This window comes from Pseudorca crassidens, chromosome 15 (assembly GCF_039906515.1).
Source record: "Pseudorca crassidens isolate mPseCra1 chromosome 15, mPseCra1.hap1, whole genome shotgun sequence".
In the NCBI taxonomy this organism is placed as follows: Eukaryota; Metazoa; Chordata; class Mammalia; order Artiodactyla; family Delphinidae; genus Pseudorca; species Pseudorca crassidens.
In genome coordinates, this window is record NC_090310.1 from 6,915,215 (window position 1) to 6,928,871 (window position 13,657).

General features: G+C 51.4%; 1 protein-coding gene across 1 annotated transcript; it reads right to left on the reverse strand.

The window, feature by feature from the left end:
• Positions 1-255: 255 nt before the first annotated feature.
• ACTL6B (actin like 6B) lies at positions 256-13,111 on the reverse strand. Its single transcript, XM_067705765.1, has 14 exons — positions 12,980-13,111; positions 12,456-12,532; positions 12,096-12,261; positions 11,691-11,791; positions 6,416-6,513; positions 5,661-5,755; positions 5,489-5,595; positions 4,734-4,823; positions 4,521-4,582; positions 4,288-4,402; positions 4,095-4,175; positions 3,903-3,998; positions 3,607-3,693; positions 256-542 (listed from the first exon to the last, which is right to left on the reverse strand). The coding sequence occupies exons 1-14, from the start codon at positions 13,002-13,004 to the stop codon at positions 462-464; spliced, it is 1,281 nt and encodes a 426-aa protein (XP_067561866.1). The 5' UTR covers positions 13,005-13,111; the 3' UTR covers positions 256-461.
• Between the last annotated feature and the right edge of the window lie 546 nt (positions 13,112-13,657).

The window sequence follows — 13,657 nt, forward strand, 5'->3', positions numbered from 1 at the left end:
CCCACTTCCCGCCGCAACTCAGCTCCTCGCTGGGCGCCTAATTGAGCGACTCTCCTGGGTTCTCGCTGCGTGATCCTCCCTGGATTGCGGCCCCTTTGAAACCTGAGGCATCCGTGGCTCCTACGGCTCTGCCCCCGCCCGCAGACCTTGCCCTGGCGTCCACCGTGCGATTCCGAATGGGTATAGGTGTGGTCCTCCCTTCTCCTCTCTCCAGACCCCTGCCCCCACTGCCCACCCCCAAAGAGGCCAACTTTTTTTTTTCTTAAAACATTTTTACTCCTTTCAACCCAGAAACATCACAATCTAAGAGGACGAGTGGGGAAGGGAAGAAAAGCGGGCGCTGGGAGCGTTGGGGGCTTCGGTCTGCGCTGGCGGAGCAGAGGTGGGGGAAACCATCTCCTTGCTTTCGCGTTCCCTCCCCCACCGCTGCAGGCGGGCCTGTGGACGGGGAGCGGGCGCCCTCAGGGGCACTTCCGCTCCACACACTGCTTCCCGCCCTCCTCATATTCCTGCTTGGAGATCCACATTTGCTGGAAAGTGCCCTGGGTCGGGGGGGAGACATCGGCGGTCGGGGAGGCTCTGGAGAGAGGGAGAAGCGCCTCCCCACACGCCTCCCGCGCAGGCTCGACCCCTCGGAACCTCCTCCTCTCAAGCCCACAGCCCTCCCGCAGCCACCAACTTGCCCCATCTTCCTGTCCCCATCTTCCTGTCCCCTCCTTCGTATTCAGAGGGCGAATACCTGCTTCATATCGTTCAATCCACGATTCATTCATTCAACAAGTATTTATTGAGCACCAGTCTGCCCGGGGCCGAGGGCTGTTCTCGAGCTGGGAGGTGGAGCTTACAGCCCCAGGCCAGCCAACCGGCGCCCCAACACTCCACATCCATTCTCCACCAGATACCCTATCACTCCGTCAGGCCTTCCAAACACGCCAAGTCGCCCTCCATCCCAAGAAAAATCTTTCCTCCTCCCTCCCCACCATTCCGACACCACCTAACATCAGGATATTAGGATGTCGTCACTTTGGCGCCCCACCTCCACCCTCCCGCTGAAACAAGCGCCTTGAGGGTCTCCAGCCCTGGCATTTCAGACTGTACCCTCTCTGTGGTTGTCCTGCCTCTGCCTGAAAGTTAGTGTGTGTGTCCCTGCTTCTGTCCCTTGGCGTGTCCAGGAAGAACACGGACCAGGTCATTCCCCTCCCTTCTGCTCACGTGCCAAGGCCCCACCCTTCCCACCATTTCTGGTTTCCAGTGCAGATCTCTGCGCTGAGTTCCAGACCCAAATACAGTAAGGCCCCTATATACCAACGAGTTTCCTTCTGAGAGCATGTTCTTAAGTCCAATTTGTTTCTAAGTCTAACAAAGTTAGCTAGGTACCCAACTAACACAATCGGCTATATAGTACCGTACTGTAATAGGCTTATAATACTTTTCCCACAAGTATATTATGTCTGCTGAAATAAATATAGATACTAGGGATCCAAAGAAATCATGAAGACCACACATAATACTGAACGCAGTTTTAACAAATGTGGTCACAGTGGAGTAACTGGATTAAAAAGATGATATCTGATTTTTATCTATCATTCCAATATCTATAATATCTAATGTACATTCCTATTCAAAATTCTTCAGAGTGAAATTATTTTATGGGCTTGAAATATAATTTTTAAAGAAATATTTTATGCTAAGGTTGCATATTCTAAGAAGTTCTGCACTAGTGCCAATGAAATGAACACTTCTATTTTTTACAAGTACTGTACTACTGTACTCTATACAGTACTGTACAGTAAAGTACACAAAAGCAAATCACTTGTGGAGGATGCACGCATGTGACAATGTACGCCAGACACGTGAACTAACTATGTGATTGGACATGCGAACATTCGCATCTTTGAAAGTTCGAAACCCGAAGGTTCGTAAGTAGGGGACTTACTGTACTCAGCTGTCTTTGGACACCTCCTCCTCAGTGTCCCCTGGGACCTCACCCTCAACATGTCCACAACTGTGTTCACTATCTTCGCCCACACCTGCCCCAAACCTGCTTCTCTGGTCATTCTCACCTTCTACAGTTGCCCTGTCCAAATCCAGTGGCCATTCGCTACATGGAACATTTGAAATGGAGCTATTGAGCACTTGAAGTGTGGCTAGTCCGAAATGAGATATGCTCCACATGTCGAATATATACCAGATACTGAAGACTAAACCCAGGGAAAAGAATGTAAAACATCTTAACTTTTATATTGATGGCATATTGAAATGATAATACTTTGGATATATTGGATTAAATACAATATATTCTTAAAACTTAATTTCACGTGTTTCTTTGGACTCTTTTTAATTATGGCTACTAAAACATTTTAAATGACCTACGTGGCTCACATTACATTCCTCTTGGACAGCACTGCCAGGATCTAGCATCCTGGGCCTCGTCCTTGAGCCAGTTCCCTCTTACCTCGCATATCCAAACAGTGTCCACATTCTGTCAGTCAGACCTCTGATAAGCTTTCAATTCCACCCCGATATCTGCTCCGCCGTCAAACGCAGGTCACAGTGGAGACCACAGCAGCCCTCTCCAATCCACTCTCTGCTCTGCAGCCCAAGTGAGTTCACTCAACTCAGATCTCACAGCATCTGCCCACTGCCTTTGGCCTTGCCTAGCTCCCCCCAGGAGCCAAGCACCCTCTCTCCCACTTCGCCTCATAAGTTCTTACTCACTCTTTCATCTCAGCTTGAGTGCCCCTTAGAGGCCCTTCATGACCCCTGAACAAAATCACGTCTTCCTTTGAAGGAACACCCCACACTTTGTGATGACCTCCTGTTTAATCATCTCGGCTTCCAGACTGTTCCCACGCACAGAGGCGGGGACTAGGTCGGGCTGTCTGTCCACTTCAGGTGCACAGGAGGCCCTCAACAACTGTGTGACTGACACACTCTCAGCCCTGAGCTAATTTCAGGGGTTCAGACTCCTGTCACTCTGACCATTGTTTCTGTCTCCTTGGGGGCAGTGGATATCCTCCTTGTCCTGTCATGGCCCTGCTGTCCCACTCTGTGTGGCTGACACCTGCACCCCCAGATGCAGTTTGCATCTTCACCTCTCGCTCAGCGTCTTGCCTCTACCCCAGCAGCTAGTCCAGACTGAACTCCCCACCTACCGCCCCAGAACCAACCTGCCAGCCTCCTTCTGTTTGCCCCTTGCTCACCACCCCATCCCCACTGCTACCCATTCCATGACTCCAGGACAATAGGAAGAACCTCCTGGCAAGGTCCCCTCACATCTGGCTCATACCCTGATCCCCAAAGACTCATGTCTGACATAACCTTCCCAAACGTGCCTGTGGCCATCACATCACCTTGCCCCAAACCTTCAGGGTCTCACCCTGGCACACAGGGCCACCACAATCTCATCCCAGCCAACCTCTCCGGCTTCCTGTCCTCCGCTCCCTGATTTGTGTCCTGATGTGGGATCCACCTTTCTGGGAGCAGTGACTGCCCTTTCATAAATGTTTGTTGAATGAATGAATGAGGAGGCAGGCAAGGCGATGGGGGCTGTCTGGATCTGCCCTTCCCCACATTCAGCACTAGGCCAGGCCCCTCCCCTCTCACCAGTGAGGCCAGGATGGAGCCCCCGATCCAGGGGCTGAACTTGCGCTCCATGGTGCTGTTGCTGGCGATGAGCTTCAGTCTCATGCTCTGGGGAGAAAGAGGGGCTGAGGGAAGCAGACACCTGGCTTCTGGGAAGGGACAGGGCTGGGGGTAGGGAAGACTGGGAAGCCACAGCAGGAAGGGGCCACTCTGGTGGCCAGAACGTTTGCTTGATGTGTGGGGAGGAGGAAGGACTTGGTCCTGAAGGGCTGAGCCAGGACTGGAGTCCAGGGCCCTGGCCAGGGGTGGGTTCCTACCGGTGGAGTCTTCTGGGAAAGCTCTCGATTGAGCCTGTCAGTGAAGCCTTGGAGCAGCGTGTTCCCACCAGTGACAATGACACTGCCGTACAGGCCCTGAGAGCAGGGAGGAGGAGTGAGCAGTCACGGGACAGCCCCTCCCCCCCCAGCTTCTCCTGGGCCCCTCTGCCAAGACTCAGGCTTGGGCCTCACCGGGCGAATGTCAATGTCGCACATGCCGATGCTGGTGGTCACCACGTGGCCCACACCTAGCATGGTGTTCCCCGAAAGGCCCTGCAGAGAAAGGTGACTGGGCTTCGGGCCCTCTGTCCCCTCTCCCAGACCTCTGTGATCCTTCCCAGCTTCTCCCACACCCCGGGATCCAGGGCCCTCCACCCAGCCCCACCTTGACATTGGAGGGATCAAACAGGCCCTCAGGGATGCGGAGCCGCTCCGCACCATAGTCTGTGTTGTAGCCATTGGGCATCTCGTAGTGCACTGTGGGCATCTGCGCAGCCACCCTGCCCAGGAAGGAGCAAGACTCTGCTTGGGGGTGCTCCCAAAAGACCAGCGGTCCCCGCTGAGCTCCAGGCCTGCCCCCTTTCCACCCCCCACCCCCCAGCCATGAGCTGCACTTACTGCTCGTCATAGGGAGAGTCCGAGACCTGCAGCACGGAGGCCTGGAAGTCCTGGATCACCTCCTGAGAACCCAGGGAGGTGGTGAGGGCTGGGTTCCCATCTCAGGGCACACCCCACTCCACCTGCTGGGCCTCTGTCCCTCCCCGCGGCTCATGGCAGGGGACTAGGAGGTGGGGGGCGCGGGGGTTTGGGGGGATTTCTCCAGCGCCTCACATTGCACATGTAGTTATGCCAGGACTTGGAAACCTGGGGTAACTTCTCCTTCTTCTTCCAGTTTGGGGGGGCGCCCTCCCGTACGGGCTCCTGTGGGGACACAGCCTGTGAGCACCCTACCCCATCCCACACTGGCCCAGCCTACCCTGACCACACCTGCCAGCTCTGCAGCTAATGGGCACTGGGTTCTCTGCTCTGTTGCCCGGAAAAGGTGTTTCTCCCCCTTCCCTGTTAGAGGAGAGAGAACGGGGAGAGCCCATCCCCACAGATGCCATGTGTGCAGCGGGTACAGCTGATCTGAAAGGCTTTGGTCAGAGAACACTGAGGGCCTGGGGAATCCAGTAGGCGGCCAGACCTTAAGGAAACAGCCTTTTACGGATCCATGTTCCACGTGGGGATCCCTTGCATGCAGTGTCTCATTTAACACTCGCGGCAGCCCTACATGCTGTTATTCCATTTTACAGGGGAGGAAACTGAGGCTTGGGAGCTTCAGTCTCATGCTCTAGGTCACACAGCTCTTCTGTGGCAGAAGCAGACCTTGAACCTGGGTCTACTGGACACCAGTACCCACCACGCTGGCCCTCACATACACATCCTGCTAGCAGTTGGCTGTGGGACCTCAGCCATATCCCTCAGCCTGTCCAGATCTCTGATGCCTCAATTGCAAATTGAGGGCTGAGGGTCCTTCTGGGGCCTGGCTGCTCCCCACCCTGATATCTGACGGGTCAGTGTCCAGGACATCCCAGAGGCCCCACCTTGGCTGCGATCATGTAAGGCGGGATGATATCAATTGCCATTTCCTGGAAGAGCTCTCGGCACTGCATGGAGATGAAGTCCCCTGCCAGGGGTGACTTGACAATGCCTGGAAAGGAGGGGGTGTCAGGACCTGGTCCCTCAAGGCACCCCCGACCCCTGCCGAGGCCCCACCTTGCTGCAGGACGTAGCCATCGTGCACTGGAATGGCCGTGGTGTGGGTGGCCCCACTGTCCAGCACCAGACCTGTGGAGCGTCCATTTGCAAAGCTGGTGTGGGATGGGTAGGTCAAAGAGACAGCAGCAAGAGGGGGCTGGGACCCGAGTCTGGCCTAGTCACTCTCTTCTTTCCTGGATCCAGCCCATTCCCAGTCTGCAAATCTCTCCTTCTAGTTTGCGACCCATCTGCTAGAGAAAGGCAGCTGAGACCCTTGTCACTTTTTTCTTGTCCGAATCACACTCTCTCCCTCTATTCCTTCCTTTTGAGCTCCCAGCCTCTCTTTAGGTTTAGTTCTATGTCCCATGGGCTCTCTGAAATTAGGGGCTATATCGCCCCACCGCCTAGCATAGGGTTCAATGCAAGGCAGATCCTTAAATAAAATAAATGCTGATTGGTTGCTTGGGAAGGGAACAAACACCTCAGTGTCATATACCCTTCCCTCCTCCCTCCAGCCCCAGCCCCTGCTGTCTACTTGTCCTTACTCTCAATGCCCAGCCTGATCCAAGGAATGGGAAAGGGCCGCTGAGCTGGCCACCCCAAGGTCCAAGGTGCTTAGCCCCCAGGGGCCCTCTGCACTAATGGGGCTCAGGGGGCTGTCTGCCCATCCAGGATATTACCCTCCATAGAATCAGGCCCAGCCTCCAGCTCAGAACGCCACACACCCCACCCTGACCCTCCACTCCGGCAGAGTAGCTTAACCCAGTGGATACGCAGTAAGCACAGCTGTCTTGCACAAGAAGAAGGCAGGAATGTTGTACTGCTCGAACATCAGCTCCGTCAGCTTCTCCCGCTTGGCCCGTGTGTTCCACTGAGGAGAAAGTGCAAGAGGGGAAGATTCAGGAAGGGAAAGGCACCGATCCACGTACATACCCGCCACCCCAACACGTATCTTGCGCTGAGGACAGAGGGCAGGTCCCCTGACCCTCAGAGATCTTTAGAATGTGAGAACTATAAAGAGCTTTAAAGATCACAATTCAAACTCAACTGAAGAAAACAAAACTCAGGGAGGGAAACTGGCCCAGATCACACAGAAACCTCTCGGTAGAGCTGAGTCTAGAGTCACAGTCTCTTGACTCGTAGCCCAGGACTCTTGATTGTGCAATATGCACTTCAGCACCCCCACCCCCAGCCGCCAGTACATCCCTCTTCTTCACTCTAATCATCTCAGAGGCAAGAAAGCTGAGGAAGAAGATTTCTGGGTAAAAATGTTGGATTGAATACAAACATCTACTTTTATTCCCTCCCAAGTTCCCAGCAAAACTATAATAGAGCGGGAATTAATTTAAAAAACAACAACAAAAAAACCCCAAACTCACAAAAGCCAACAGGCACATAAAAAGATGCTCAGGGCTTCCCTGGTGGCAAAGTGGTTGAGAGTCTGCCTGCTAATGCAGGGGACACGGGTTCGTGCCCCGGTCCGGGAAGATTCCACATGCCCCGGTCCGGGAAGATTCCACATGCCGCAGAGCGGCTAGGCCCGTGAGCCATGGCCACTGAGCCTGTGCTCCACAACGGGAGAGGCCACAACAGTGAGAGGCCTGCATACCGCAAAAAAAAAAAAAAAAAGATACTCAATATTTTTGGCCATTAGGGAAATGCAAATCAAAAGGACAATGAGATTCCACTTCACACCCACTAGGGTGGTGATAATAATTTAAAAACAAGACAAAACGAAAAACAGAGAATAACAAGTGTTGGAAAGGATGTGGAGACATCAGAACCCTTGTCCATTGCTGTTGCGGAGGTTACATGGCTCAGCTGTAGAAAATGATTGGCAGTTCCTCAAAAAATTAACATAGAATTATCACATGCCCCAGCAATTTCACTCCTAGTTATACACCCAATGGAATTGCAAACAGGTGCTCAAACAAATCCTTGTACACAGCTGCCCACAGCAGCTCTATTCACAACAGCCAAGGTGGAAATAACTCAAATGTCCATCAGCAGATGAACGGTAAAACAAATTGTGGTATATCCATACAATGGAATATCACTCAGTCAGCTACAACATAAATGAACCTCGAAAACATTAATACAGACATAAAACGTCACATACTGTATGATTCCATTTATATGAATGATCCAGAATAGATATAGCCATAGAGACAGAAAACCAACTGATGGTTGCCAAGGGCTGGGGGCAGGGGGAGTGGAGAGAAACTGCTAAATGAAAATGGGTTTTCTTTGGGGGTGATGAAAATGTGTTTTTTTTTTTTTTTTTTTTTTTTTTTTCAGTACGGGGGCCTCTCACTGTTGTGGTCTCTCCCGTTGCGGAGCACAGGCTCCGAAAGCGCAGGCTCAGCGGCCATGGCTCACGGGCCCAGCCGCTCCACGGCATGTGGGATCTTCTCGGACCGGGGCACGAACCCGTGTCCCCTGCATCGGCAGGCGGACTCTCAACCACTGCGCCACCAGGGAAGCCGATGAAAATGTTTTGAAACTAGATAGAGGTGATGGTTGCAGAACATTGTGAATGTATTAAATGCCACTGAATTTTTAACTTAAAAAAGGTTAATTTTATGTCATGCGAATTTTACCTGAGAGAGAGACAGAGAGGCATAAACCCTTAAAGCTTCAGAAGAACAAGAAATGAGAAAACAGCAACAAATTTTTGAAGGTTGGAAATCAGTTAGGTGAGCAGTAACTGACTTAACAGATTCAAGAATGCTGACTCCTAAACTGGTAGTGGAAAAAGCCAACAACAGCCTGTGCTAAATGGCAGAATCCTCACAGGGATTGGGAATTGGTAGTTTCAGGTAGCTCTGGAAGTGGAAGGAAAGGGGAAATAAAATAAGATTGTTTAAAACTATTCAAGTAACAGATCCCTAAACTCTCATCCTAATTCCATGGCACTAGGCTATTGCCCACTCCAACCTCAGCAGAAGAGTGGAAATTTATTCTCTGGAGAGAGTAAAACTGAAGGTCTCTGAACTGGTGGGACACTTGTCACTGTTGGGAGTGAGGACACTATACTTAAAAGAGGGGAATTAAGTGATGCCATGCATATTGAATGCTGATAACATCAGCCCTATTTGCTCACTTGGCTTCCAGAAAGGGGTTGGGCAGTCCTGTCTTCAGGTTGGAAGTCTTCCCTGTGAGTTACATCAAAGATCTAAAGATGCAACACCCCAGTCAGACCATCCTATAACAAAGACTGCAGTCAGCAAGTCCCCCTGCCCAATCAGCTTTTTAGTCCCCCATTCCTAAACATATGTGGACAACCAAGGATTTGTGGAAATTTGAGAAAAACCTAGGAAATGAGATAAAGACTCCCAAGAAAGGGCAGGGAAAAAAAGCAACTTGGAAGAACAATAAGTATACAAGGAGATGAAAACTTCCAAAGACAAAACTAATAATATCCCTATGAGATAACAAATAATATTGCACCCATGAAATAAAAATAGGATGCTCTAAAGAGTAACATTCATGGAATAATAAAGACCTCTCGGAAAATAAAAATACAGGAGCAGGAATGAATTAAAAACTCAATAGGGGCTTCCCTGGTGGCGCAGTGGTTGAGAGTCCGCCTGCCGATGCAGGGGACGCGGGTTTGTGCCCCGGTCCGGGAAGATCCCACATGCCGCGGAGCGGCTAGGCGCATGAGCCATGGCCTCTGAGCCTGTGTGTCCAGAGCCTGTGCTCCACAACGCGAGAGGCCACAACAGTGAGAGGTCCGTGTACAGCAAAAAAACAAAAAACAAAAAAACCAAAAAACCCCAAAAAACTCAATAGAAGAGGTGAAAAACAAAGTGAGGGAATATCTTGGAAATAAGAGGAAAAAGATAAAGAGTTGGAAAACATAACAGAAAAGACGAGAACATTAGGAGACCAGTTCAGGAGGTACAAAATCCAAATAATAGGATTCCTCAAAAGAGAGAATAGAGAAAATTGAAAGAAATAAATCATCAAATAAGTAATTAAATTTTTTTCACTGAGTTGAAAGGCATAGGTTTCCAAAATAAAGTGACACACTGGGTGTCCAGAGCCATGGACAAAAATAAACCCATATAATATTGTGAAATTGTAAAACACTGAGGACAAAGTGAAAATTTTTATAAACTCTAAGAAAGAAAAATAAGTTACACCAAAGGATCAGGAAATAAATGTTTTTGGCCTTCTTGATGGTAACAGTAGATGCTAGAAGACATTGGAGAAGTGCCTTCAAGATTCCAAAGAAAAATGATTTCCAACCTGGAGTGTTATACCTAGCTAAACTATCAATCCAAGGTTAGACATGCAAGGTGTCAAAAATGTTACTTCTTATGACCTTTCTAAGGCAGTTAGTGGAAAATGTGCCCCATAAAAACAAGGAAGAAAATAAAGGAAAGGAGTCATGTGATACAGGAAACAGGACTTCTAATACAGGAGAGGGGCAAAGTGTTTCCTTAAGATGATGGTGAAGGGAGATGTCAGGATGATAGCTACATCTTCTGTGTAGAAGGTAACTTGTCCAAAGTAGAGCAGGTCAGTGGGCTCCTGAGGAGACTTCTTGAAGATGAAATTGATAGAACACCTTAAAGAATTAATGTCTTGAGAAAAGATATAGATAACTGATGAATAATTTAGGGCCACATTATTAAGTAGACAGAAAAACTAAGGAAAACAGAACCAAGACAATTTTCAGTGCTAGAGAAAACAAAAAGTTGCACAGGAAAGGAAAATAAACCACAGTTCATTGCCTGGTTCAGGCCTGATTAGCATACATAATAATAAGAGTGTAAATACTGAATATTGATCTTAAAAAAACCCAAAACCCTAAACTACAACTGTACTTTAGGTAAGAAATAAGAAATGTGTGTGGTGTGGGCTGGGGAGGAAAGAGAGCCAAATGCTCATTTTCTATAGTGGGAAATCCACAGATAATGTTTAAAGCTAAAAAATTCACAATCAGCAATTTAAGTGTGATATTTAGAGATATAAAAGGTAATGGCGGGACTTCCTGGTGGTCCAGTGGTAAAGAATCTGCCTTACAATGCAGGGCACATGGGTTTGATCCCTGGTCTTGGAACTAAGATCCCACATGCTGCAGGGCAAACAAGACCACACGCCTCAACTAGAGAGCCCATGCGCCCTGGAGCCTGCATGCCACAACGAGAGAGAGAAAATACGCACACCACAACTAGAGAGAACCTGTGGGCCACAGCGAAGAGCCCGTGCCGCAATGAAAGATCCAGCATGCCGCAACTAAGATCCAACGCAGCCAAATAAATAAATAAATAAATAAATAAACAGGGGCTTCCCTGATGGCGCAGTGGTTAAGACTCCATCTGCCAATGCAGGGGACATAGGTTCGAGCCCTGGTCCGGGAAGATCCCACATGCCGTGGAGCAACTAAATCCGTGTGCCGCAACTACTGAGCCTGCACTCTAGAGCCCGTGAGCCACAACTACTGAGCCCACGCACCTAGAGCCTACGCTCCGCAACAAGAGAAGCCACCGCAAGAAGCCTGCGCACTGCAACAGAGAGTAGCCCTCACTCACTGCAACTAGAGAAAGCCTGCACGCAGCAACAAAGACCCAATGCAGCCAAAAATAAATAAATTCATTAAGAAATAATAATAAATAAATATTTTTTTAAAAGGTAATAGCAAAAAAAAAAAAAGCTAAAACAGAGAAGAGCAATTGCCTCTGGAAAAGGGGCAATAGAAGGAGGAGGCTATGAATGGCATTTTTTTTCTTAACATACTTTATAAAACAAATTGATTCTTTACATGTATATATAATATTGACAAAGAATGTAAGTTAAAAGGTCATAAAAGGACTTGGGGTGGTGGGGCAGTGTATAAGGTTGACTGGGGGAAGGGCAAGTGGATAGAGCTGGAGGAGAGAGGAAGGCATGGACACTAAACCAGGGAGGAAGGAAAGTGGTTGAAGATGATGGAGTTGGAAGGAAAGTTTGAAAAGCGAAGTGGAGTGAGTGATGGCTTGAGGAGAGAGGTGAATGGTGGGCCCCAGGGCTTGACTAGCAGCTGGATGAGGCACTTACCGGGGCCTCGGACATGAGCACTGGGTGTAGATTTGGCTCAGACTTGACGTGTTTGCTGTAGGTGTGATCCAGGATCGCACGGAAGCACTCCCAGTCCTCGACTGGGGCCAGGAGATCAGTGGAGAGATGAGGGTGGGCAGGCAGGAGTCCAGGGACAGGAAGGAAAGGAAGGAGGGAAGGAAAATCCGGGGGAGGGGAAATAAGACAAGCTCCAGCAGAAGTCCCCCCTTCCCAGGAATCTGGTGGCCCCTGGTTAGGAACCAGGCAGCTGTGGGAAGAAGTAAGGGCATCCCTGGGACTTGGGTCGCTGCAAGGAAGACTCTGTGGATGTGGGGTGCTGTGCCCCAGGTTGTTGGGTGTGGGCTCTGAGTCTGTGTCAGGAGGCAGTGGGTGGGGGCCCCGTACTCATGCCATTCTTGAGGGGTGACATGACCTCTGCTCCATCCCGAGGCACGTGGAGGGCATTGGTGTCGATGTGAAAGATCTTCCCTTTCTTCTCCTTCTCCCCCTCCAACTCCAGCCCGCCCCCCTCCTCCGCGGCCAGCAGCCCCACTGTGGTGGGAAAGTCAGCCTGGAGGGGGGCATGGGCGGAGAGAAATCAATCTCTTGCCCGGTTCCAGGCCCATGGCAGGGCCCTCAGCCCACCCCTGGGTTTACTCCCTCATTCCCACTCAGCAAAGCTTCTCTCTGGGCTCCGAGAGCCCTGGATCACTGGGAAGCCTGGAGGGGAGCCCTAGGTTTTGGGGAGGGGGCTGGAAGGCTCACCTTGGGGCAGTCCTCCCCAGCGTACCCAGCGCGGACTGAGAAGGAGCCAATGTCAAAGACCAGCGCCCCCACCTCATCTGTGCGGGGAGACAGACTTGTGAGGGGATCTCTCCCAAACTCTCTCCTCTTGGATTGTTCCGAAAGGAGGTCAGGGCAGAGCCACCTTCAACGCCGGACGGTGCGGGTGGGAGCTCGGCCAACAGTTTAGGGTCCTGGGAGTGGGGGTCAAGACCCCAAAGTCCCTTTCTGCTCAGTGGCCGTTTTCAGGCCACTCTCCTTGCTGGGCTGGGGGCCGGGCGGTGGTGGGTTGAATGGTAGAGAGGTTGGGCCCGGTGCGCGCGAACGTCCGGGGTCGGGGGTCGAAGGTGGGAGTGGCGCAGGACACAAACCAGGGGCTAGACCTGCTCGAGCGCCGAGGTGCCAGGCCCCAGGGTGCCCAGAGCTTGGGTCTCGCGGGTTCGGGGCGCTGGGATTCGGGCGAGGCCGCGCCAGGCTGGAGAGCCCGAAGCCCGAGGCTCGCTCACCTCCGCCGTAGACGCCCCCGCTCATAGTGCCCTCAGCGCTGCTCGCGGCCCGTGGGCAGCGGCGGGATCAGCACCGAGGCTGCCGGACAGCTCCCGGGACCCCGGGCGGGGCGGGGCGCGGGGCGGCCAATCGGGAGGCCAGGTTCCCCGCCCCCAACGGCGCCGCCGATAGGCTGAGAAGCCAGACAATAACCCGGCAGGGGGCCGCTGCTTTAAAGGGCCAGAAACCTCAACCTTAGGCGCCGGGGAGGGGATTAGAAAGGACCTCGAGGCCGGCCCTAAGGGATAGGCTGGCAGAGAGCAGGAGTACGCAAGAGATGGAGACCTTGTCCATTCGGAGACTGTAGGGTGACTGACTGGGCCCCTGCTCCCTTACTTTTTAAAATGGGGTCTAGAAAAGGGCGCCATCGTCTCCGAGACGCGTCCATTCTCAGGCTCCTGAGCAAGGTTCTGCCATACCCAGGACTGAATGAAATCACTGGGAGAGGGAGGGTAGGGAAGGAGGGGGAGAGGTACGGGAAGGGGTCGTCTCCATTTTCTCCCTGTTTCTTGCCACCCTTGTCTTTCTGATGGTCCCTCTTTTCCTCGCTGGTCCTCTGGTGCCTGGGCCTTATACATACACACGTTTATGCACCTGTACACACGTTCACACATGGCGCTCAGCTAACCCAGCTTTAG